Source organism: Capra hircus, chromosome 20 (genome assembly GCF_001704415.2).
Source record: "Capra hircus breed San Clemente chromosome 20, ASM170441v1, whole genome shotgun sequence".
NCBI lineage: Eukaryota > Metazoa > Chordata > Mammalia > Artiodactyla > Bovidae > Capra > Capra hircus.
In genome coordinates, this window is record NC_030827.1 from 601,589 (window position 1) to 623,799 (window position 22,211).

The 22,211-nt window shown below is 52.0% G+C and overlaps 1 protein-coding gene and 1 non-coding gene across 2 annotated transcripts in view; both read right to left on the minus strand.

Annotated features, from left to right (window-relative positions):
- SLIT3 (slit guidance ligand 3) overlaps positions 1-22,211 on the minus strand; it is a 719,548-nt gene that overhangs the window by 95,335 nt on the left and 602,002 nt on the right. Inside the window, exons 13-16 of the mRNA XM_018065519.1 lie at positions 20,399-20,542; positions 18,825-18,988; positions 7,277-7,427; positions 6,014-6,088 (exon numbers count right to left, since the gene is read on the minus strand). Of these exons, the coding sequence (XP_017921008.1) occupies positions 6,014-6,088; positions 7,277-7,427; positions 18,825-18,988; positions 20,399-20,542 (534 nt within the window). The remainder of the gene's footprint in view (positions 1-6,013; positions 6,089-7,276; positions 7,428-18,824; positions 18,989-20,398; positions 20,543-22,211) is intronic.
- Positions 13,003-13,112, minus strand: MIR218 (microRNA 218). The gene is given in 1 exon segment (NR_129654.1): positions 13,003-13,112. It is a non-coding gene; the product is annotated as a microRNA 218 (primary transcript).

A 22,211-nucleotide genomic window follows, 5' to 3' on the forward strand; every position in this document is an offset into this window, starting at 1 on the left:
AGGACCCTGTCTCTTTAGGTCTGTAGGACATCTCATAAACCATGGTAACATGGAGTGTGCTAGTCACTCAGCTGTGTCTGACTGTTTGGACTGTAGCCCACCAGTCTCCTCTGTCTATGGAATTCTCCAGGCAAGGACACTGGAGTGGGTTGCCACTCCCCTTTCCAGAAAGCATCTGCGATCCTATTGTAAAGTCCGGTCCTCCATGGAAAAGCAGTAGGGAGAGTGCTATGTGGATTTTTCTGGAAGCCGAGTATGCCAGGCCATGATTGAGGAGTGCACTGGCACTGTGCTGGGCTGGTGAGGTCCTGTCCACCTCCTTAGGGACGTCTCCCTTCCCCTGAAGTGGAAATTCTACTTCAAGCTGGGGGTACAAGTTCGAATGTCCCAGGGTCCAGGCAAGTGACCTAAAGTCAGAAACAAGCCCTGTGGGGACAGCAATGATCAAGAAAGCATGTGCCCAGCTAAGGGGGCAGCCGCTCCTCAACTCAGCTCAACTGGAGCCATTTGGGAACATGGGCTGTTTTGCCAGATTTTCTGGTTTCCCAAAGGACGCTGCTGCTGCTAAGTTGCTTCAGTCATGTCCGACTCTGTGTGACCCCATAGACGGCAGCCCACCGGGCTCCCCCGTCCCTGGGATTCTCCAGGCAAGAACACTGGAGTGGGTTGCCATTTCCTTTTCCAATGCATGAAAGTGAAAAGTGAAAGTGAAGTCACTCAGTCGTGTCAGACTCTTCGCGACCCCATGGACTGCAGCCCACCAGGCTCCTCCGTCCATGGGATTTTCCAGGCAAGAGTACTGGAGTGGGGTGCCATTGCCTTCTCCAAAGGATGCTACAAATCCACATTTATTTTTCTGTGGAAACTTGATTTTTAAAAGAGGGTGTGCGTGTATGCTAAGTCACTTCAGTTGTGTCCAACTCTTTGCGACCTTATGGACAGTAGCCTGCCAGGCTCCTCCGTCCATGTGATTCTCCAGGCAAGAATACTGGAGTAGGTGGCCATGCTGTCCTCCAGGGAATCTTCCCAACCCAGGGATTGAACCCACATCTCTAGCATCTCCTGCACTGTGAGGCATGATCTTTACCACTAGCAGCACCTGGGAAGCCTGGCAATTACTTATCAAAAACACAATCAGCACCACCAAGTCCACCCAGGGGTAACTGATTTTGGCTAGAGGGGTGCTGGGTTTCAGTCTCTGCTTGAGATGTCCCTTCAGTGTAAGACCTGAGAGAAGCCGTGACCCTGCTTGGAAGAGGAGGTCACTTGAAAAGCTTCTTTGAGTTTCCACAGTCCGGATAACCCTTGTGGGGAACAGCTCACAGCTTTTCTTTGCATCCCTTAGCACAAGTGATCCTTATGAAATCTCATTTTCCCCACAAGATAGGAAAGGACACAGAGGTTCAGAATAGTTTGGAAAGGCACAGCAGAGTCTAAAGTCCTGGCTCTGTGTCAACCCTCCTTTGCCCTCGTGCCCTGTCAGGATGCTCCCGTCCAGACCATGACCTGAGGGCACTGGTCCCACAGACCTTGGGGAAGCCAAGCAGGCTGAGTCACAGACACAGCTGGCTGCAGCCACTCTGATGGGCAGAATCCCAGCTGGCCCATCGCCTCATCGGGATCTAGGGGTGGTGATGGGTCCCAGCAAATGAGGTCTGTTTACTTAAAAAGAGTTGCCATCAGCACTTGCCTGGTGGTCCAGTGGCTAAGACTCCACACTCTCAATGCAGGGGGCCTGGGTGTGATTCCTCATCAGGGAACTAGATCCTATATGCTGCCACTAGGAGTTCTCAGGCCTCAACTAAAGATCCTACATGCCTCAACTAAAAGGTCCCATGTACCACAACTAAGATCCAAAGAAAATAAAATAAAATACCCATCACATAAGCTTTGTTCAGGCAAGACTTCTAATGCTACTGGTTGTGAGTGCAATAAATAAATAAAATAAGGGTCACCATCAAGTTATTTTAAATAAGTGGTTGCCGCTGGCAGTCTTTGGGGCCAGATCTGCCCGACTGGGACACTTGCTTGGCCGGCTGGCACTTACACACGCATGGATCTAGGTACACGTGTGCACACACGGGCATCCGCTCCCTTGAGCCAGCGCTCGCAATCCCAGCTGACCTGCACTTGGCTCCCGGCTTGACTTTTAAACTTGGACAAGTTTCTTTCTGTGTTTCAGCTTCCTCGTTCAGGAAGTGAAGCAATCTCAAAGCTGTTGTGTTTTTCCCATGAGGGGTAAATCCATGAATATCAGTACAGTTTGGCACAGAGTACAGTGATTAGTAACTGTGATCGGCCATTATTATCATTGTTGCCTTGCACCCACCGCCTTTTCACAGGGGGTCTTAAGTATTCGAGTTTGCAACTCCTGTTTTAACCATCTGCTCCAGGTCACTCAACCCAGATGTCCTCTTTATGTCTCCCAGCATCTTCTCACCACAGTCCCATGGACAAAGGACATGTCTTTCCCCTTATCTTTTACATTTCTTTTTTTTTTAAATTAGTTTTTATTGGAGTATAGTTGCTTTACAATGTTACGTTCATCTCTGCTGTACAGAAATGAACTATGCCAAAGCCTTTGACTGTGTGGATCACAATAAACTGTGGAAAATTCTGAAAGAGATGGGAATACCAGACCACTCGACCTGCTTCTTGAGAAACCTATATGCAGGTCAGGAAGCAACAGTTAGACCTGGACACGGAACAACAGACTGGTTCCAAATAGGAAAAGGAGTACGTCAAGGCTGTATATTGTCACCCTGCTTATTTAACTTCTACGCATAGTACATCATGAGAAACACTGGGCTGGAAGAAGCACAAGCTGGAATCAAGATTGCCAGGAGAAATATCAATAGCCTCAGATATGCAGATGACACCACCCTTATGGCAGAAAGTGAAGAGGAACTAAAAAGCCTCTTGATGAAAGTGAAAGTGTGTGTGAGCGTGAAGTCGCTCAGTCGTGTCCGACTCTTTGCGACCCCATGGACTGTAGCCTACCAGGCTCCTCCCTCCATGGGATTCTCCAGGCAAGAGTACTGGAGTGGGTTGCCATTTCCTTCTCCAGGGGATCTTCCCGACCCAGGGATCGAACCCAGGTCTCCAGCATTCCAGGCAGATGCTTTAACCTCTGAGCCACCAGGTAATGCGAAAGTAAGAGGAGAGTGAAAAAGTTGGCTTAAAGCTCAACATTCAGAAAACGAAGATCATGGCATCCGGTCCCATCACTTCCTGGGAAATAGATGGGGAAACAGTGTCAGACTTTATTTTTGGGGGCTCCAAAATCACTGCAGATGGTGATTGCAGCCATGAAACTGAAAGATGCTTACTCCTTGGAAAGAAAGTTATGACCAAACTAGATAGTATATTCAAAAGCAGAGACATTACTTTGCCAACAAAGGTCCATCTAGTCAAGGGCATGGTTTTTCCAGTGGTCATGTATGGATGTGAGAGTTGGCCTGTGAAGAAAGCTGAGTGCCAAAGAATTGATGCTTTTGAACTGTGATGTTGGAAAAGACTCTTGAGAGTCCCTTGGACTGCAAGGAGATCCAACCAGTCCATTCTAAAGGAGATCAGTCCTGGGTGTTCTTTGGAAGGACTGATGCTAAAGCTGAAACTCCAGTACTTTGGCCAACTCATGTGAAGAGTTGACTCATTGGAAAAGACTAATGTTGGGAGGGATTGGGGGCAGGAGGAGAAGGGGACGACAGAGCATGAGATGGCTGGATGGCATCACTGACTCGATGGACGTGAGTTTGAGTGAACTCCGGGAGTTGGTGATGGACAGGGAGGCCTGGCGTGCTGCAATTCATGGGGTCACAAAGAGTCGGCATGACTGAGCAACTGAACTGATAGTTGCTTAACAATGTTATGTTCATTTCTGCTGTACAGCAAAGTGAATCAGCTCAGCGTATACACGTATCCCCTCTTTTTTTGCATTTAGGTCACCACGGAATACTGAGAAGAGTTCTTTGTGCTATACAGTTGGTTCTCATTAGTTAACTATTTTATACATAGTAGCCTTACACTTCTGATCCTTATCATAACTTACAAGGAAACTGGATTTATTTCTATTATGCAAATAAATACATTAAAGTACAGAAAGGCTAAGGGCATTCCTGGAGTGACATAGCAGGGGAGGGGCAGAGTTGAACTCAGAACAAATGCAGGTCTGCCTGCTCTTCCCCTACACCTGCGTTTCTGGCTGCTCTCAGGAAGGGAATACTTGGCAGCCCCCACCCTCCTCCCAGCACGGTAAATGCCAGGATGTGCTATGTGCCACCTGTCTCCGCTGATGAGAGCTCAGCTCACGGGAAGCCACAATCCCCACCCCTCCCTTTTGCTGCCTGGACACTGAGGCTGTGCCGTGTCTTCCTTGTGGCATGTGAACGCTTTGTTGCAGCATGTGGGATCTAGTTCCCCGAGCAGGGATTGAACCTGGGTCCCCAGCATTGGGGGCACGCAGTCTTAGCCACAAGACGAGCAGGAAGTTTGGGGTTGAATTTGAAAGGACATGTCCTGGCAAGTGATGGGTGATGTCTGTGCTGCGTTCCTGAGGCTAGAGGTGGTCCTCCCCGGGACCCACGTGAGCCCTCCCTCCTCTGCTCCTTCAGTCCCTGCGCTCACCACTGCTCCCAGTGAGCAGTCCTGAAGCCACGGCCACAGTGGCAACTGCAGGCAGGGAGGGAGGGACAAAGCCCGACTAGCTCTGATGGGATTCAGATGCTGCACAGGGCAGGGAAAGTCTCCTTCCGTCTTGCCTGAAGGGGACTGATGTGATGGGTGGAGAGCAACATAAAATAAGGGTTACAATTCTCATTATTCATCATGCTTCAGGTCTACAAAGTCACTAGGTAAGATGAATTCGTGAATGCGAAACCATTGCTTCTAGGGGAAATTGAGGGTTAGGTCCCTGTGAGCCCCTGGTCACGATATTTTTGTTAGCTGATCAATACATAACCTTGTTTCATGCATGGTTCTGTTTAAAGACATCTTGTTGGATATATATTGTTGATTTGTTTACACTGTACTCACAACCAATAGTACTAGAAGTCTTGCCTGAACAAAGCTTATGTAACAAGAATTTTCTCTGTAAAGCACACAGCCCTTCTGGAGTGTGCTTTAGGTCCATTTTAAACAGTGAAATCACCTACAAAAGCACAAATATGCAAAAAAAAAAGTGGCACTAAATACACTGCGGATTGGACACTTGTTTACAGTCTGGGAGCTGAAATAAGAACTCAGAGCGTGGCCTCGTTCTGTTTCAGCTGAGGGCATGCGTGTAGGGTGACTCAGATTTTTTGCTGCTCTATGTTTAGGAATGACCATAAAACATGTGAGTATGGATTTTGAGATTACAAATAAATGTTAGCAAATACAGGGTCTGTGAATAATGAGGCTACGACCATATTTCCTTTGTTCCAGAGGCAGACAAACTCGGGCTGGGAGATGTGCGTGTGGTGCAGGCGGGGAGCAGGGTCAAGGAGAAGGGAGTTAGATGGTGAAGGGGCCCTTGTCCATGCTGGCACGTCTACTGGGGCACCTGGGGAAGGGAAGGCGGGGGGAGTGCGTCCAGCTGTGTACCAGTGGGATTACAGAGGAAGGAGGTGAGGCAGCTGGTGTTTCTGCTCCAATGGGTCACACCCACATGGAGGCCTTTAGAGTCTCTCTAAAAGCAGACCTTCCAACTGTCGTCTCACAAAAATTACTAGAGCCCATGGGGTTGCCAAGAGTCAGACATGACCGCCATAACACATGCACCCTGGGTCCCCTGAGCTCATTGCTGGTGCTCAGTGGAGTCCCTCCCACCACCCCTTGGGGGTAGATGATGAGTGCAGAGTAGGGGGCAGGGATGGGCAGAGGGGAGAGGGGCTGAGGCTCAGGGGTTGTGCAGAACGCATGCTCTGGCTCTGCGTGGCCCTGTCTCAGTGTCCTGCTTCCTGGGGCCTGACGGGGGAGACTGAGATGGGCCAGAGCAGATGGAGAGTCTACCAAGGTCCTGAGGCTGACTTACATTTTCCGCAGGTTGGGCAACTTCTTGAAGATGCCAGTGGCCTCAAGAACAGATATCTCGTTGTCGTTTAGTCGCCTGTGTGGAAAGCAAGCGGATGAGGGGGCAGGTGAGCTGTGGAAGGGACACCTCCCCGACTGGGCCCCCGTCCTCCCAGGCCTTCAGCTAAGCTGACGCCCGGGCTTCGCTCAGCCCGGGTCCACAGCACTGCAGAAACTGCCTGTACGCCTCTTCAGCACGGGGCGCCCCGAGAGAGGAGGGGTGTGCGAAGGGCGGGAAGGGAGGCCAGGCTTCTCTGTGTGGAGGAGCCCCTGTGATAAGGGCCTATACAACTTGCTGAACACTCAGCACTTGAACAACCAAGGGCCAGAGATTCGCCTTCATTTTGTAGGGGTACCAATCACCACTTAAACTTCCTGGGAGGGCTCCCCAGATTCTTCCAACTCTGCAAGCCACTCAGCACTTTCCTGACCACGTCCCTCTGCTAAGGGCAGCTCAGGGACTCCACACTCAATGTTCATACAAACCCAGGGAGAGCAGGAGGCAAAGAAAGGCCCTATTGTGATTTGCAAAGTCAAAGAGAATGATAACAACAACCATTTACGCAGGGCTTACTCCATGCACAGATTCAAGATGAAGCCTGTGCTCGCCGCCTCTTACCTCATCTTTCTCACCCCTGTGGGAGGGAGGTATCATCACCTCCACTTTACAGCTCAGGATCTGATGCTCAGATCTAAGAAGCAACTTGCCCAATCTCAGGAGAACTGGAAAAGGCAGGAGTCAGGCCCAGGTGTGTCAGCCCCCACCCGCTGCACCCTCATCACCCCACGCTGGAATTTTGAGCTCTCTCACTTCTGGGTAAACGCCTCTTTATTAGCAGAGATAGCCAGAGGCTCAGATATATCTGATGGCTCTCGCTGTTTTCTCACTTCAGGTCATATCCATCTTTCTGGTTATGTCGTAAGCTTCCCAAGGGCCAGGAAGGGTGGTCTGCCTTATTCATGTGGAAATGGGTGGGCCTGGCAGTGCCTGACTCTCAGTGAGTGTTCAGAGAATCTTTGCAGAATGAATGAACTGTCTTTATTTGCAAGTAAACAGTCCCCACTGGAGGCGTGAGGGTCTGCACTCAGCTGCAAAGTAGTAGACAGCAAGGAGCACCCGGGTGACTGAGCTGGAGGGATCACCTCTAGAAGCCCACCCATGCCCTAGCTGGCTCAGGGAGATGGACATGGGGGTGTGCAGGGGTCCTGCCCCTGTGGCACTCACAGGTCGGTGACGTATTCGGGGAGGTGGCTGGGGACGCGGGCCAGCTTCTGGTTGGAGCAGTCCACGATGGTGCCCTCGCAGCGGCACCTGTCCGGGCACACGAGGTCCATGAAGCACTCACTGCTGAACCTGCTGCGGTAATCCTCCGAGCCTGGGGGGCCAAAGAGGGGCATCAGCATCACCAGCCCGGGCCGGGGCAGGGCTGTGGGCAGTGGGGGCGGGGACATGGATTGGGGAGGGGGGCGTCCAGAGCCAGAGGCAGCACTGCCCTCAGGTTGCGGTCACCCTGCCGTGCCTCCCACCCCTCAGCCTCCAGGCTGCTTGCTTCCCTTTGGTCTTTATCATTCAACACTTTCAGGTCTAACAGCACAAGCTCTATGAGTTCTTAAGCTTCCGTGGGTCACACAGACCTTTTTCCACATCGGGAATTTGGTGTACAGTTTAGGGGTGTCTTAGTCCATGACGCCCACCATCTATGGACCCTCTAAATACATTTTGAAGACATTTTGAAGGGGTTTTGATGAAAGCTATACCAAGGGTGGAAATGAGGTCAGGGAAGCGGGTAACAGACTCAGCTGTCTTCAGGGACAACGCAGGGACTGAAACGATAAAGGGGCCCAGCACACGGCAATCAAAACCACTGACACGCAATTTTACCATTGGGAAGTAATCATCAGAGTTGGCGTGCTGGGGAATTGATGCCTGTTGCCCTAATGCTTGGGAATTTGGCTCAGGGTTGCCTGACAATTCTTTAAAAAAAATACTGGTAATGAATTCATACTTAAAACACTGTGAAATCAAGCACAACTCTTGCAAGGGTCAAATGTGCCTGCTGCCTTTGAAAGGAAGCTGTTTATCTACAGTCAAAAGCCACTTACAGTAAGCTATAAGTAGTTGGAGCTAAGATTAATACTTGGAACTGAATTTTTCTTGAGGTTGCACAGCAATGGTAACAGGGCCAGTGATGCACTGTCTTGAGAGATGCCCTCAGGAGCTGCTTTAATGATCGGAAATGATCCCCTGGCACCTGGGCGAACCTCTGTAAGACCACAAATCTTGCCTGAGATAAAATGGAAGGTCTGATTCTCCTATCAGACACGAGCCAGCTGATTGGGCTTGAGTCTCTTTTATTTTCACCTTCAACATATCATCAGCACAATGACAGGCACAAGAGCTTGGCTAACATTTGTCCAGTGCATAAATGGGGTGTCAGCACATAAACCGTCCACAGTGCTTCAGGGAATGTGCATGTCACTTGTTTGCCTGGCTAGCTGAGGTGGGCCTTGGCCATCTTAGTATATTAGAAGCAGAATGGGGCACCTGCAGTACAGAGATTTGGGCAGTGGAGGGCATAGGTTTGCCCAGACTTCTCTATTTAAACCTCAATCTCTCTGCCTGTAAAATGGGAATAACACAGTCGCCCCTATCTCACGGGGGTTGTCATGAAGATTCAAGGACGATCAAGATGGTGGAGAGCTTCTGGGAAAGGGTCAAGAGGGTAAAGAGCTCTCCAGATGTTTGTGATTCTGTTTTGTTTCTTTTTTCCCCTAGGACGTAGTGGAACATGTGACATGTCAGAGGCCATTACCGTCAGCATGTGAAGTGAAGTCGCTCAGTCGTGTCCGACTCTTTGCGACTCCATGGACTGTAGCCCGCCAGGCTCCTCTGTCCATGGGATTCTCCAGGCAAGAATACTGGAGTGGGTTACCATTTCCTTCTCCAGGGGATCTTCCCAACCCAGGGATCGAACCCGGGTCTCCCGCATTGGAGGCAGACGCTTTAACCTCTGAACCACCAGGGAAGCCCGATCAGCATAGCGAGTGATAATAGCGGACACGTATGGAGCATGAATCACGAGCCAGGCACTATTCTGGGCACTTCAAACAGATGACTCCATTAAATCCGTCCCACACTCTAGGACTATTACGACTCCATGTTACAAATGAGGACACCGAGGCCTGTGGGTCATTCAGGACGCGGCAGAGAAACAAACTGAGGCAGACTGTTGCCAGGGGCCGTGTGACCAATACCATGCTTACTGCAGACCTGCTTTTGGACAAAACCTTAACCTCAGTCCTGCGAATGATGATACGGTCAGGTGGAGGTGAACTGAACGGTATCTTCTGCTAGTGGGCTTTGGGGAGACAGGAAGGGAGGAAATGTCTCCACTGACTGCTTTTTCACTCCGCACATTTTCTGCCCACAGTAATGCCTGATTGGGGAGAGACTTGGGGGTCTCTGATTCTGAAGGGACATCATCTACCTAAAACAGAAAGTCAAGGCTTGGACCTGTCTCCTTTTCCTCTCTTCTCCTTCCCCATCCACCTCCTTCACCCCATTTCATCCCAGGCTTGTATAAGCAAAATCCACACAGGTGTCCCTGGTTATTTGGATGGCTTCCTGGTCCAACGTATTATGTAAATCTCTTGCCCTTGGCTTGCCAGCAGCCATCCCACTGAATAACTCTGACCTGGGCCATTTTCTCCCAGACACATCAGTGTGCTGAATCTTGGGTAAATCGCATCGTGCAGACCCTGCCGAATGACAGCGCTCTCTTATTCCCTGATGGGGGTTCCCCACGGTCGTCGAGAAGCTTTTCGTGCCTGCGTGTATTTCTGCCTGAGAGGGTGTCTACAGTGGGATCCTTGCAAATGGAGGAGCGCTGAGTGACCCAAGCCAGAAAGACAGGAGGGAGGACAGTTTGCTCGCCAACACGATGAGCCTGAAGATGCGCACGCCTGGGCCGTGGCCAGGGACAGCCGCTGATTAAACGCGTTTTCATTTTAATCAAGGTGACAGCATGTGTGGTTAGCGGGAGTCTCTCCCTCCCTGTACTATGCTTAGACCACAACTGGCCGACCTCTGCAATGGAGCTCCGACCCTTATTAATGAAATGATTTTGCAATTAGATTCGATGGACTAATATGTTCTCCCAACATTTTTTCCCCTGCTGTTTTTGTTATTGCCCTGGATTGTAATAATGAGGGGGTTGGAGTGTGATGTTTTCTATGAGCGGGAGCCAGAAATGTTAATAACGGTGTACACACGAGACGGAAAGGCTGCAAGCCCCAGCCAGGGCCAGCCTGAAACGCTACCTCCACCACTTCATATTTCATCACCCAAATTACCCAGGGTTCCTCAGAGCCATTTGTTATGCCTAATGCTCATAACTACCCAAAAGTATTTTTAACTTTTCTAGAGCTTTAAAAGTCAATTTCAATCTCCATGCATATTCGTCACTGACAGAAATACTTAGTAGGAGAGGAGTAACTTAAATAGGCTGTCATTTCTTCTCTTTGGGAGAGTTCAGAGAGGAGAGATCTCACAGGATTTGAAGAAGGGCCATAAAACTAGACCCTGGCTGAAACGGGCTCTTGGGGGAACTGATGTCAACTGGCATTTCACCAGCTTCTGCCCCCGGAGCCCTCCTCCCCCTTGGCAGGCAGTTCAGAATGACGACACCTGGAACATGAGTACAGAGAAACTTTGAGAGACCAGGGGAGTAGAGTGCACAGCAGTGTGACTTTATTATGAATCCTTGTGCTGCCGCCACTTCCCAGGAGAGAATGTGCGCCACCCTGGCATGGTTGTGGCCTGGGACAGGTGAGGAGCCAGAGCTCCCACTCTTTGGACGGACTCGGCTCTGAGGCTGGCACTGGGCCCAGGGTAGCTGCTGTCACGAGCAGTCTGCATTCTGAACCATCCTCTGGGCAATGAGTTTGTTGAAGAGAAGTCATGGATGCACCATTATCAGAGGACCAAGAAAAGGCGAACGCACAGAACTATCCTCTTCTAGCTCCCTAAGGTGGGTGGGATGAAAGAAGACGGAAAGGAGCAGAAAGAGGAACCGGGGGGAGCAGGAGGCTTGCTGGGGCTCTTCGGCTTGAAAGGACAAGCAGAGGTCAGAGGTAATGAATGGAATCAAGAGAACAGTGCTAGGCATACAGTTATCCACTCATGGGCAAAGGCTGGGGGACCAGCTATCAGCTGGCTGGAAAACAGCAATTGTTCACCAGGAACTTGGAGACTGGTTGGGCAGACAGCTGTCCTAGTGAGCTCGGCCCCTCAGAGTCAGACATGAGTCAGCCATCTGCCTGGCAGCAGAGGCAAATGGCCACAGCCTGCAGCTGGGTACTTCCTGGTCATAGCCAGCTGAGGAGGGCCAGGAAAACTCGACATGCTCCTTCTGTTCAGAGGGAAAGGGGGTTTCTCTGGGCCCGAGGACCTGTTCTGTTCCAAATGGGTCTTGGTATGGTATTCATGCTGGTGGGGAGGAGCCGTGTAAACAGGGGTGTTTACTCTCTTTCTTGCTCAAGCCATTTGTGGTTAACAGAAGGAAGCTTGAAAGGGGGTGTTAAAAGATTTTCTCAATATCCTATCAAGTCAAGTCAATGTCTTTTTGATTTTGTAATTCAAGGCAAAGGGCCTTGTCCATAGCTGGGAAGGCTGAGGATTACAGCTGTAAATAGCATTCATGTTGGAATATGATGACTCTGGGCAAGTAAGTTGACCTCTCTGTGCTTCAATATAAAAAAAAGTGTTAGTCACTCAGTCGTGTCCAACTCAGGCGACCCCTGTAGCCCGCCAGGCTCCTCTGTCCATGAGATTCTCCAGGCAGGAATACTGGAGTGGGTAGCCATTCCTTTCTCTAGGGGATACTTATCTGCAAAATGGGATTGATAGGGTTGTTGTGAAGACTGAACAAGCTGTTGATGTAAAATAGCTCAGCACTGGGTCTAGAGTAAACACTCAACGCATGGTAAAGGAATCCAGAGTTAAACAGGATTCTCCATGCCTCGGCAATGCTGGGCCCTGGCTCTGGGGGGTAACTTGAGAGAGAGAAGACAGTAAGAGCCGCACATCGCCACGGGAGCCCAGAGCTCAGCTCCTGGCTCAAGCCAGAGCCGTCTCTCATGTGGGTCAGGATACAGACTGCAGGGTATGAACCAACACCACCATCTTCTGGTTACGCTGGGTCTATCAAGAAATAAACAGAACGGGAGGCCCCAAGACCCCTCTCTTTATTATCAGAGGCAGGAAGGTCTACATGGTAGTCAGCTAGAGCCACTGAGCAGCCCAGCACTTTGGTCTCATGTTAACTGTGCTTGACAGCTCAAGGCAACAGTCTGGACCTTAGGCTGTGAGGGGAGCAGGGTCAAAGTCCTCACAAGGAGCGGGGTCAGTTCCAGGAGAAGCCTCAGGCTACACCCAGTGTCTCAGACTCACGGGTGTCCCACCACTCTCATGCTCAAGATTAATTCCTAATGCTCCTGGTAAAGATGGTGGGCGAGGGGTGGGTCACCACCCGTATGACATTCGGGTTAAACCAGTTGAGAAGATGACCTTGGGCTGGGACTCTTCGATGAAGCAAATGGCATATGCCTTGGGTATACGTGTTCCCTTCGAATGGAAGAAGAAAAGCAGTGGTCTCAGACCTGAAGACCTTCCTCTTGGCTGGCGCTCGGACTAGACTTGGGGAAGGGCGACTCCCTTCCGACAGAGACGTGGAGGCAGATCTGGGCCCGCCCCGCCCCGGTGGGCTTCTGCAGCCCCCCTTTCAGCCTGGATCTGCTAGCTGGAGGGGGGGCACTCTGTGAGTCCTTCGCGACTGCTCCCCGCCCCTGGACCCCCGCCCGTGGTGAGGCTGGCCCGGGAGAGGTGGGTCTGGCGGAGGCGGGTGCGGTGCTCCAGAGCAGAGAAGAGGTGTCCGGCGTGGCGGGCCATGCTGCAGGAGAGCGCGGTGCTTTCCGCGGTGCTTGACAGAACCATGTTCCGTTTCCATCGTTCCACCACATGGTTAGATCAAGCACAAAGGAAAGCGCCGCGGCGACTGGTCAGAGTCAAGGTCAGGAAGCAGCGTCAGAGAGAGGACAGGAGCGCTCAGAGGAAGCAGCGTGGAGCAGCGGAAGCCAGAGCAGGCCCCACCGAGGGTGATTAGTACCGGGGGGCGGGATTCCACAGGAACACGTCCAGAGACCGGGAGCTCGCTGCCCTCTCGCCCCGCGCACAGGGGGGACAGGAGGAAGGGAGGAGAACCGACGCGAGGCCACGGGACACCCCTAACTCTGGAGTTTCCGGGCAGGACACATCCTTCCCAAGGGAACTAAGACCGCAAACATCTGTCACCACGCCACAGGCCTGAACTGAGACTCTGCACCCCACTCGATCATCTTCTCTGTTCTCTGCTGCCGCGGGCCCGCCCCTCTGTAACCCTGTTCCCCTGGCGCCTTCAGTAAAGACACAGGCTGCGCTCCCAGTGGTCTGGCAGAGCTGCAGTGCTCTTTGGTACAAGTCCCTCTGCCGTCTCCTCAGGATCCTTCAAGGCCCCAGAAGCTGTCTGGGTACGGACCTTCATTCCAGATCACTCGGATGTGGCGCGGAGACATGGTGTGTGTTCCCAGCAGGGGGAGTCAGGGCCGCTCTGGGGCCTTGGGTCTGGGGCTGAGAAACCCGCAGCCCAACCATTATGGTGGGGTGCCTCTCTCAGACGGAGAGAAGTAAAGGACGTGAGAGGTACCAGACCCGAGGGTCCTTCCTGATTTCCTCCTTGACTGTGAATCAGGAAGTGGGTTGGCGAGACCAACAACCAATCGTTTTGTTTGCATGGCCCAGATGAGGGTGCTCAGCCTTTATACCCTTGTCTGCACTAGATCCGGGGTGGTGTTCGTGAACTCCCGCCCAAGCCACGGGGAGGAGAGGCATGCATCCTGAGGAGACCAGAGTCAGGGCTAGGTGACTGGGACCCTCTGTGTCCTGCCCTCTGACAGGAGGGACAGGGTCACCGTTCCTCTACGGTATGATTGTAGGAAAGATGGCGGCAATATCTTGACAGCATAGGGGTTATCTGCTGTGACTGACTGGTTAGTCCAAATCACTCTACGGCTCTGCACCTGGTCCCGCCTCTTGCTAAGCCCTCTCTGGCTGGCGGGAGTTGGCCACTGTCATTTAGACTCAACTCTGCTTTTGTCCCTCCCTCTCCCCTCCGCCAGTCAGGCAGAGCTCTGCCAACACTCTGGTCTGAGAATTTCATACTCAAGTTTGATCAGGCCCTCAGTGCCAGAGAAGGGAAAGCCCACCCGTTCACGCCCCTGTCCCCAAGCCTTAAAATCTCCTTCTGCTTCTCCTCTCGGACACAGCTGGGAAGCCAGACACCCAGCCTAAGGAGGGCCTCTATGCTTTGCAACAGCAGCCCTCAGATTGGTTTGGTTTGATTCTCTTTGGTTTCCCTCAACAGAAGGAAATGGAGGGACCTGGGAGAAAAGTGATCAGGAATCTTCTCGACATTAGAAGGCCTGGGTAACAGATCTTGTCCTGAGAATGTTGTTGTTTGTTATTGTTTAGTTGCTCAGTCGTGTCTGACCCTTTGCGACCTGATGCACTATAGCCCGCCAGGTTCCTCTGTCCAAGGGATTTCTGAGACAAGAGCACTGGGATGGGTTGCCATTTCCTTCTCCAGGGGATCTTCCTGACCCAGGGATCGAACTCGCGTCTCTACACTGGCAGGCAGATTCTCTGCCGCTGCGCTATCCTGAGAGTCCTACTCTATAATCTCAGATAAGACTTCCTGCTGCCGGCCTTGGCTCTCCAGCATGGCCTGAATGACCCCCAGGGGCTCTAAAGCTCTGTGATGCCCTGAGAAGTATCCTGCTCTGTGCCATTTCTGCGCAGACGAGGACAGAGAGGATGGCACTCTGTACTTTTCAGCATGAGTTTCTTGCCCACTGAATCTCCGCACACAAAGTGGAGGAGGCAGGTCAGAAGACAGACAGCATTTTCCAACCTCCAAGTGCTCCCCTGAGGATGGGCGTGGGGTCTCAGGCAGCCAGATGGTGCCTTCTGAAGACTTAATCTGATGGTCAGATTACCGCAGCACTCACCTCTAACCCGATCTTGCTGCCTAGGGCATCGGATGTGGCTGATGGAGGCAGACATAGAGCAGCTGGGAAGCCAGACAGCCCAGCCTAAGGAGGGGCTTTATGCATTGCAGTACCAGCCCTTAAACTGGCTCCTAATTACATCAGCTGTTTTTGCAATAGGGGTGCTTTTAGGGGAAAGTAAAATGCAGACTTGTTATCTGTCAAATTCAGTACATATCACCTGCCCCTCCCTTCTTTCTTCTTGAGCTTCCTGGCAACACACAGCTTCAGAGCCACGGCTTCTGCATCCCTCAAGGCTGAGCAGGTCTGGGTCCCAGTGTCTCTCAAAGCCAAGGCCTTCAGAGTTCACCAGGACCTAGCTTTCTCAACCTCTCTTGTCTGTAGTCAGGATTACCACTGCTTTTTCTCTACCTTTATAGGAATCACCTTTCCGCTTAGTATTGATGAATATAAATATTTTAGACAAGGTGAGTCAAAAAACCCTGTCCCTTTCTCCTATTTCTTTCTTTCTTTTTTTTTAATTAAAACTATTTTTTTCAGTAGTTGCGGCTCCTGGGCTTTAGAGCGCAGGTTCAGCAGTTGTGGCTCCCAGGCTCAGCTTCTCCGAGATACATGGGATCTTCCTGGATCAGGGATAGAACCCATGTCTCCCACATCGGCAAGCAGATTCTTACCACTGAGCCACCAGGGAAGCCCTCCCTAATTGTTCCCTTTTTAAAATTCCCGATCATTCCTCCCTCACATAGGAAAAGAAGACAGGGTTCCTCACAGCAGGCCCCAACCTTTTTGGCACTGAGGCCTGGTTTCGTGGAAGACAGTTTTCCCACTGACTGGGACAGGGTGGATGATTCCAGGATGATACAGGGGATCACATGTATTGTGCACTTTATTTCTAATGTAACGCTGCTGCTGGTCTGACAGGAGGTACAGGTCTGCGACCTGGAAGCTGGGGACCCCTGTGTCCAGTGCGAACGTAGGTAGCTGGTGGCAGAGCCAGAGTTAGAACAAAGCTCTACTGTTTCTAGGTCTGCTGGCTGGTTCCTCTTTCTCCTAATTAGTTCTGTCTGTACCTCATCCCCAGTCCCAGCCTACAGTCATTCTGAGCCAATGGCTGACCCATGGGCTGGTTCCACCCTGCTCTATGCCCCAGGGTCTTGGCGTCAATCAGGATGTTGAGATCAGGACCAGACCCCCGTGAGACTGAGGGATTGGGGTGGGTAGACAGCACCCTGCCTCCTTGGCATCTTATCACCCCTCTTCTTGGGCACAACTGCTTGTCTGAGCTAATTAGCTCAGCCCTGGCTAGACGTGGGTAGGAACAGAGGGGGCGGGAGGGATGAGGGGCGTAAGTCATGAGGAAGGGGTCTGGGGAAAAGATGGCTGTGCCTCAGGGCACCGAGACAGAGAGCACACGCCCCCGACACGCTGTGGGCCCCAAGGAGGGACCTAAGGAAGCAGTGCAGGGCCTGGGGCTGGGGCCACAGGCTGGGGCCACAGGCTGGGGGTGGCAGTCACCGTAGCAGCGGGGCCTCCTTCCCAAAGGCCCTGCCCTGCCACGTGCTCCACGGTGCGGCGGGGCAGGCCAGCCCTGGGTTCGAGCCTGCCCCTACAGTTTGCTTGCTGTGACCATGGCTTTTGCCTTCACCTCTGAGCACTCAGCTCCTGATGCTGCAGCAAGGGGACCGCTCCTGCTGCTTTTGAGGGAGGAGACGGATGGGCCCCTGGGCTGGACACCTGATCTTTGTCAAGCAGAGTAAAATCGAAGCTTTATTCTCACCTAGACACACCAAGGACAAAGCTAGTGGCAGAAGCTGAGCTCTGCTGAAGAAAAGAGATAAAGTGCCCAGTCCTGAGGTCAAGGAAGACTCCCCTGTCTGCACATGCACAGGAAGGTTCCTTTGGGGTCAAAAATGGAGGGGGCACCACCCCATAATTAGTGTGGATATCCATCCATAGACCTCTGTGGAGGGAGCCGTCTAGGCAAAAATTTGCGCACACATCTTGGTCCAAGAACGAGTCCGGTGTAGAGAAAGAAACAAGATAATGAGCCAAAGGTAAACAAAGACCTGGAAAGACTGTCCGATATAAGTGATTTAAATCCTCTCTTTACTTCACTGCTCACTCAGGACATCTGCACTCCTTTCTGGGTATGTATTTCTGTCTTGCTTCCAACTTAAATAAATAAACTGCTTCTCTGCGTGTTCTCCCATATGTTGTGCTGTCTCTAATAATAAACTCTGTACCTGTTTTGCAGTTTTTACCTCCTTGAAACAGTTTTGCTTTCAAACTGGGATAAGAATCAGGGAACTTGGCTTCTGGACTCTAGCCCCTGGTGGACTGGCAGGTAGGTTCAATCCCTGGACAGGGAAATAAAATCCTGCTTCAAGACCCCTGTCCCTCCGAGAACAATCTCACGTGACTCCTGGAAGAAGCAAGGCCAACTAGGAGCCCTGAGCACAGTGCTCAGGGGTGAGAGACTGCTCTGTAATCAACACTGTTATTCTGGGGAAGACAAACTGAGATCAGTGTCTCAGACTGCCACAGAGTCCTTGGGGTCCCTCCAAGCCCTCTCGAGGTATTGGCTTCTGCTGAAAAAAATAAGACAGCCCAAGTTTATCATTCTGGAGACACAGACTGAAGAATCTGACTCAGAGGATCAGAACAACAAGAAGAGGCGGAGGCTGGCCCGCTGCTCTCCTCCCGCGACTAGGATCCATGCCGGCTTTCTCCCCAGGAAAACCCACCTACACAGGACGCTCAGATAGGGGAAGAAGACCGGTTCCTGATGACACACAGATGGCGAGGGTTGGCTTCTCCCCTCCTCACCACGGGAGCACAGAGCTCCCAACATACTATCAACATCTCACCATTGGGAGCACAGAGCAGCTTGGTGATTTTTTTCTTTTTTTTCCTGCAGTAGCAAACAACAGAAATGACAGCCATTTCTAACTGCCTGTTCATCCAGCTCATGGGTCAAGAACAAGTTCTGTCTCCAAGATGAGCTGAGAATTTGCCTGCCACTCACCCCCTGCTTCATATCCAGGTACAGCAGGGATGAAGGTTTCTAGAGAGAGCTTGAAAACTAGAGCAAGGCTGTGCTTTCTTCCTGAGCAACATTCTCTATGGTTCTCTCCAGGATCAGTAAGCACCCGTCTAGGGTGGAGGGGAGAGCAGACATGTCTGTGAAACTTACACTCTGGGTTAAGGGATGTTCCAAAGGTGGCTTTCGAGGGCAAGAGGAAGCCCCCAGGACTGCATGCTTCCCGCAGCCTGGCCTGGGGTAGATTTATTTCTCTATGTGCCACTTGGGGAGCATGGTTAGGAAACTAAAAGCTCAGGAAATCAATCATATCCTCTGACAGCACATGTGTCCATGCTGCCCCATGGCCTCGCTTCCACCTGGCTCTGGAGATCCGTGGCTGCCTGGGTTCTGTTCTCTCCAAAATCGTGCCCCTCCTCCACCCAGTGCTTGTATTGTGTGTGTGTGTTTTATTTTAAATCCATAAGCTAATTGGTTTTCTGCAGGGCTAACTGAATTTCCCCAATTTAATTTGCAGAGATGCTCCCCAGGAGCCATTACAGCCGGCGATGTCCTCCAGATTGGATTACCGGCCTCTCCGGGGCTGCTGAACTGAGTCGGAAGGTGGGGCCCAGCCCCATAACCTGATTACCTGAGCAGCGGAACTTCTTGCTCTTGATCTGGCTGATGCGCTTGTTGGCCAGCCGGCGTGGGCTGCTGCAGCGGGCCCCGCTGGTCTCAATGGGGTTGTCCTGCAGGTAGTCAGCCAGCCACCTCAAGTGGCAGTCGCACACGAATGGGTTTTGGGCCAAGTGGCTGCGAGAGGGACAGGAGTTCATTAGGGGCGCCCTCGGGACTCTGTTCGGCCACTGCCCCCCTGATAAGGGTGCTGATAATACAGCTCCAGGCTCCCTCCCTCAGTGCCCCAGGAGGCCTCGGGGGGGTGCCAGAGCTGCTAAGACAAGACCTCTAGACAAGACCTGGATGGGGCCCTGAGGCCAGCTGTTGGCAAAAGCCAGTCAAGGTGCAGCTGGCACCCAGTCTGGGGCATCAGCCTTCCTAACCCTCCCCACCCAGGGGGGCACCCAGGTCTCTAACCTCACCCATGACATTGCTGACAGGCATAGTAAGCTGCAGGCTTAGGGTTTATGCGGAGAGTAGACTGAATTTTATTTTCCAAGCTCAGAAACACCCGGTGCATAAAGCAGCTGGTGTGGCATCGGGCACAGGACGGGTGTTCCATTTATAGTAGCAGGTTTTGCTGTTATTATCCTCAGCATCACAGGGGCGTCAGCACCATGGGCTCACTGAGAAAATTCTCCACAGCTCTGCGCAGTGCTCAGCACGCGGTCGGGCTTCAGTGTGCGGCAGCTGTCCTTACTCTCTGTGGCTCCTGTCTCTGGCTCCAGGGGCAGTGAGGACTAGATGACTCAGAAGGCCTCCAGAAACCCCCAGGATTGTGGTTGGGCCTGGCGCTGGGGTGAGCGTCTAAGCTGAGGGGTGGAGCCATCAGAAACACAGGCTGAGATCTGTACTCAGGTCTCATCTGTCTAATGGAACTGTTTATGAACATCTGCCGTTCTTGCCTGGAGAATTTCGTGGGTGGAGGAGTCTGGTGGGCTATGGTCCATAGGGTCGCAAACAGTCAGACATGACTAAAGCAAGCTAGCACGCACGTACGCCATGCTTGGAAATGAGGAACTCCTCTTAAAAGAGGGAGGTGAAATACCCCTGAACTCTGGTACAAAGTGCCTGTCCCAGAGACTTGGCTTTGTGGTGTGGAGAGGGACAGGTACTAGCGGGCAGGAAGGAGTTTCCAGCAGAGACGGAGCCTGCGCAGAGAGAATACAGCACCCAGAGAGGTTAAGACAGCAGGGGAGCCAGCCGCTCGGCCTGGACTCAAATCCTGCTGCTTAGTAGCTGTACGACCTTGAATAAGTTACCTCACCTCTCTGTGCCTTGGTTTCCTAACACAGAAATGGGGTATCACAGTAGCACCTGCCTCCTGGGGTGGTTGCGATGCTTAGTGGTCTGGACACAGGGAAGCCATCCCACGGGGGCAGTGAGCATGGCGTGAGCGCTCAGGACAGGCCTGCAGCGCTGTCGCTAATGCTTTACTCGGGCTCCGGGGCTCCTCTGGGATGTGCCTGCTCTGCGTGGCTTGTGAGTGCGCTCTGGGACACTGGTGGCGGCCTGGGCCTGTGCTGGCACTCCTGACATACTCACAGTGTCTGGATGGCCTGCAGAGGAGCAAAGAGCCCCTTGCTGATGGTCTGCAGCTTGTTGTCATACAGAGAGAGCAGGCTGAGGCTCTGCAGGTCCTGGAACGTGTTCACCCGCAGGCAGTTGATCTTGTTGGCATTGAGGAGGCTGCAGACAGAAGAGAGGCCGCTGACTCCCTCATCCCGGTGAGGCCTGCGGAGCAGGGGCGGGGCTGCCGGCCTCAGAGCATCCTCCTGACAGCCAGCCTCCCCCCCAGCCCCAACCAGAGAAAGGGGACCTGCAGGCCTCCGGCCAGGGATCTCCTACCACGCCCAGGCACTGGCAGCAGCGCACCACGGATGCTGTGTGCACACCAACACCTTGAGCCTTCCCCTGCATCCACGCCCTGGAGGGAGACTGGAAATCACACCCTGCGTGCTCCACTTTGTACTGTAGAAGGCAGAGCCTCCGGGTCTCAAAAAGAAAGAAAGAAAGAAAGAAATCTTTGGCACAATTGCTTGGAAGCTTTAGCTGACTGACTAAGAGGTAATTTTTATTCAGAAAATTCCTCAGAATTCTTTTGGATCACTGATTCCACTGGGAATCTGCTGAAAGCTGTAGGTCATCCTCCCAGAAAAAATTCAGCCATGGGTAGGCATGAGTGCACACATATACGCAGTCTCAATCTCTCTCACACACAAACACGGAAGGAGCCCTCGTGATTCTGCAAATATGCCACGTGCTTTGGTCCAGGCCTTCTGAGCATACTCTCTACCCCTTTCATCTGGAGACTCCTTCTCCTCCTCTGTATCTCAGCTCAGATGCCACCCCCTTAGACCCGCCTACCCTGACCACCTCATTTCCAGTGTGACCCCACGACTGCCCGTCATAACCCGCTATTTACTCCCCTCATAGCCCTTCTCTCAACTTGTGATCAAAAGATATTTGTTGTTTATCACTTGCCTCCTACTCAAGATAGCACACAGATGATATATATTTTATTCTTCCCTTTATTCCTAGTACTTAGCCCAAGCACTTATTAAGAAATACACCTGGCTCCAGCTCTGACTCCAGGGGGCCACACTCATCTAAGGTGACACCAATCCCCCAGAGTCAGCCTTCCTATCCACGAGGGACCCCTCTTCGGCTGTGGCTTTAGTTCTTCAGAACCCTGTCCCCACCAAAAACAAACAAAGCCGTAAAAGAAAGCTTTCTGGTGAAAGGCTGGCCCAGCAAGAGTGAAGCCTTGAGGATTGCAGGAGTGGTTTTCAGGACGTGGCTGCCAAGGCAAGCACTTTGGGTCCTAAAAACCCTTTATGATCCTAGACTGATGAGCTGTGCCCTTCAAACTCATGTGAAACTATTTCTCACTCGCTCTTGAATGAAAGTGAGGGGCTACTAAACTAGACAGCAAAAATCTTGAATTGTAAAATTTTGTCTTTTTAACATTGGCTCAGAGCTTCCTTCCTGGGGAAGGACCTGAGAGATACATCATGGCTGGCTTGCCTCCAGAGTTCCTGGTGCCAAGGTCCAGAAGATTGGAGTTGGTAATGGAGGGGCTGCCGTGGGAGCTCAGCCAACCACGCCACCTCTCCACGGCTGCAGCTCCATCCTCGCAGGGGCCCCTGAGCATCCTGTGCGAGGCAGGCAGCTGCGGTGGTGACAAGAGGAAGCACCGCCTGTTTAATTTGGCTAATGATGGGCAGGGGTCCCAAGGGTTCTCACAGGTGGCCTCCTGCCTCGCAGTAGAACAAAAAGCTCACGTTACTAGAAGACTTTTTGTGTTTTCCAACGTGCTTTCCTGACATCCTCTTATTCTCACAGTCACCTAGGCAGA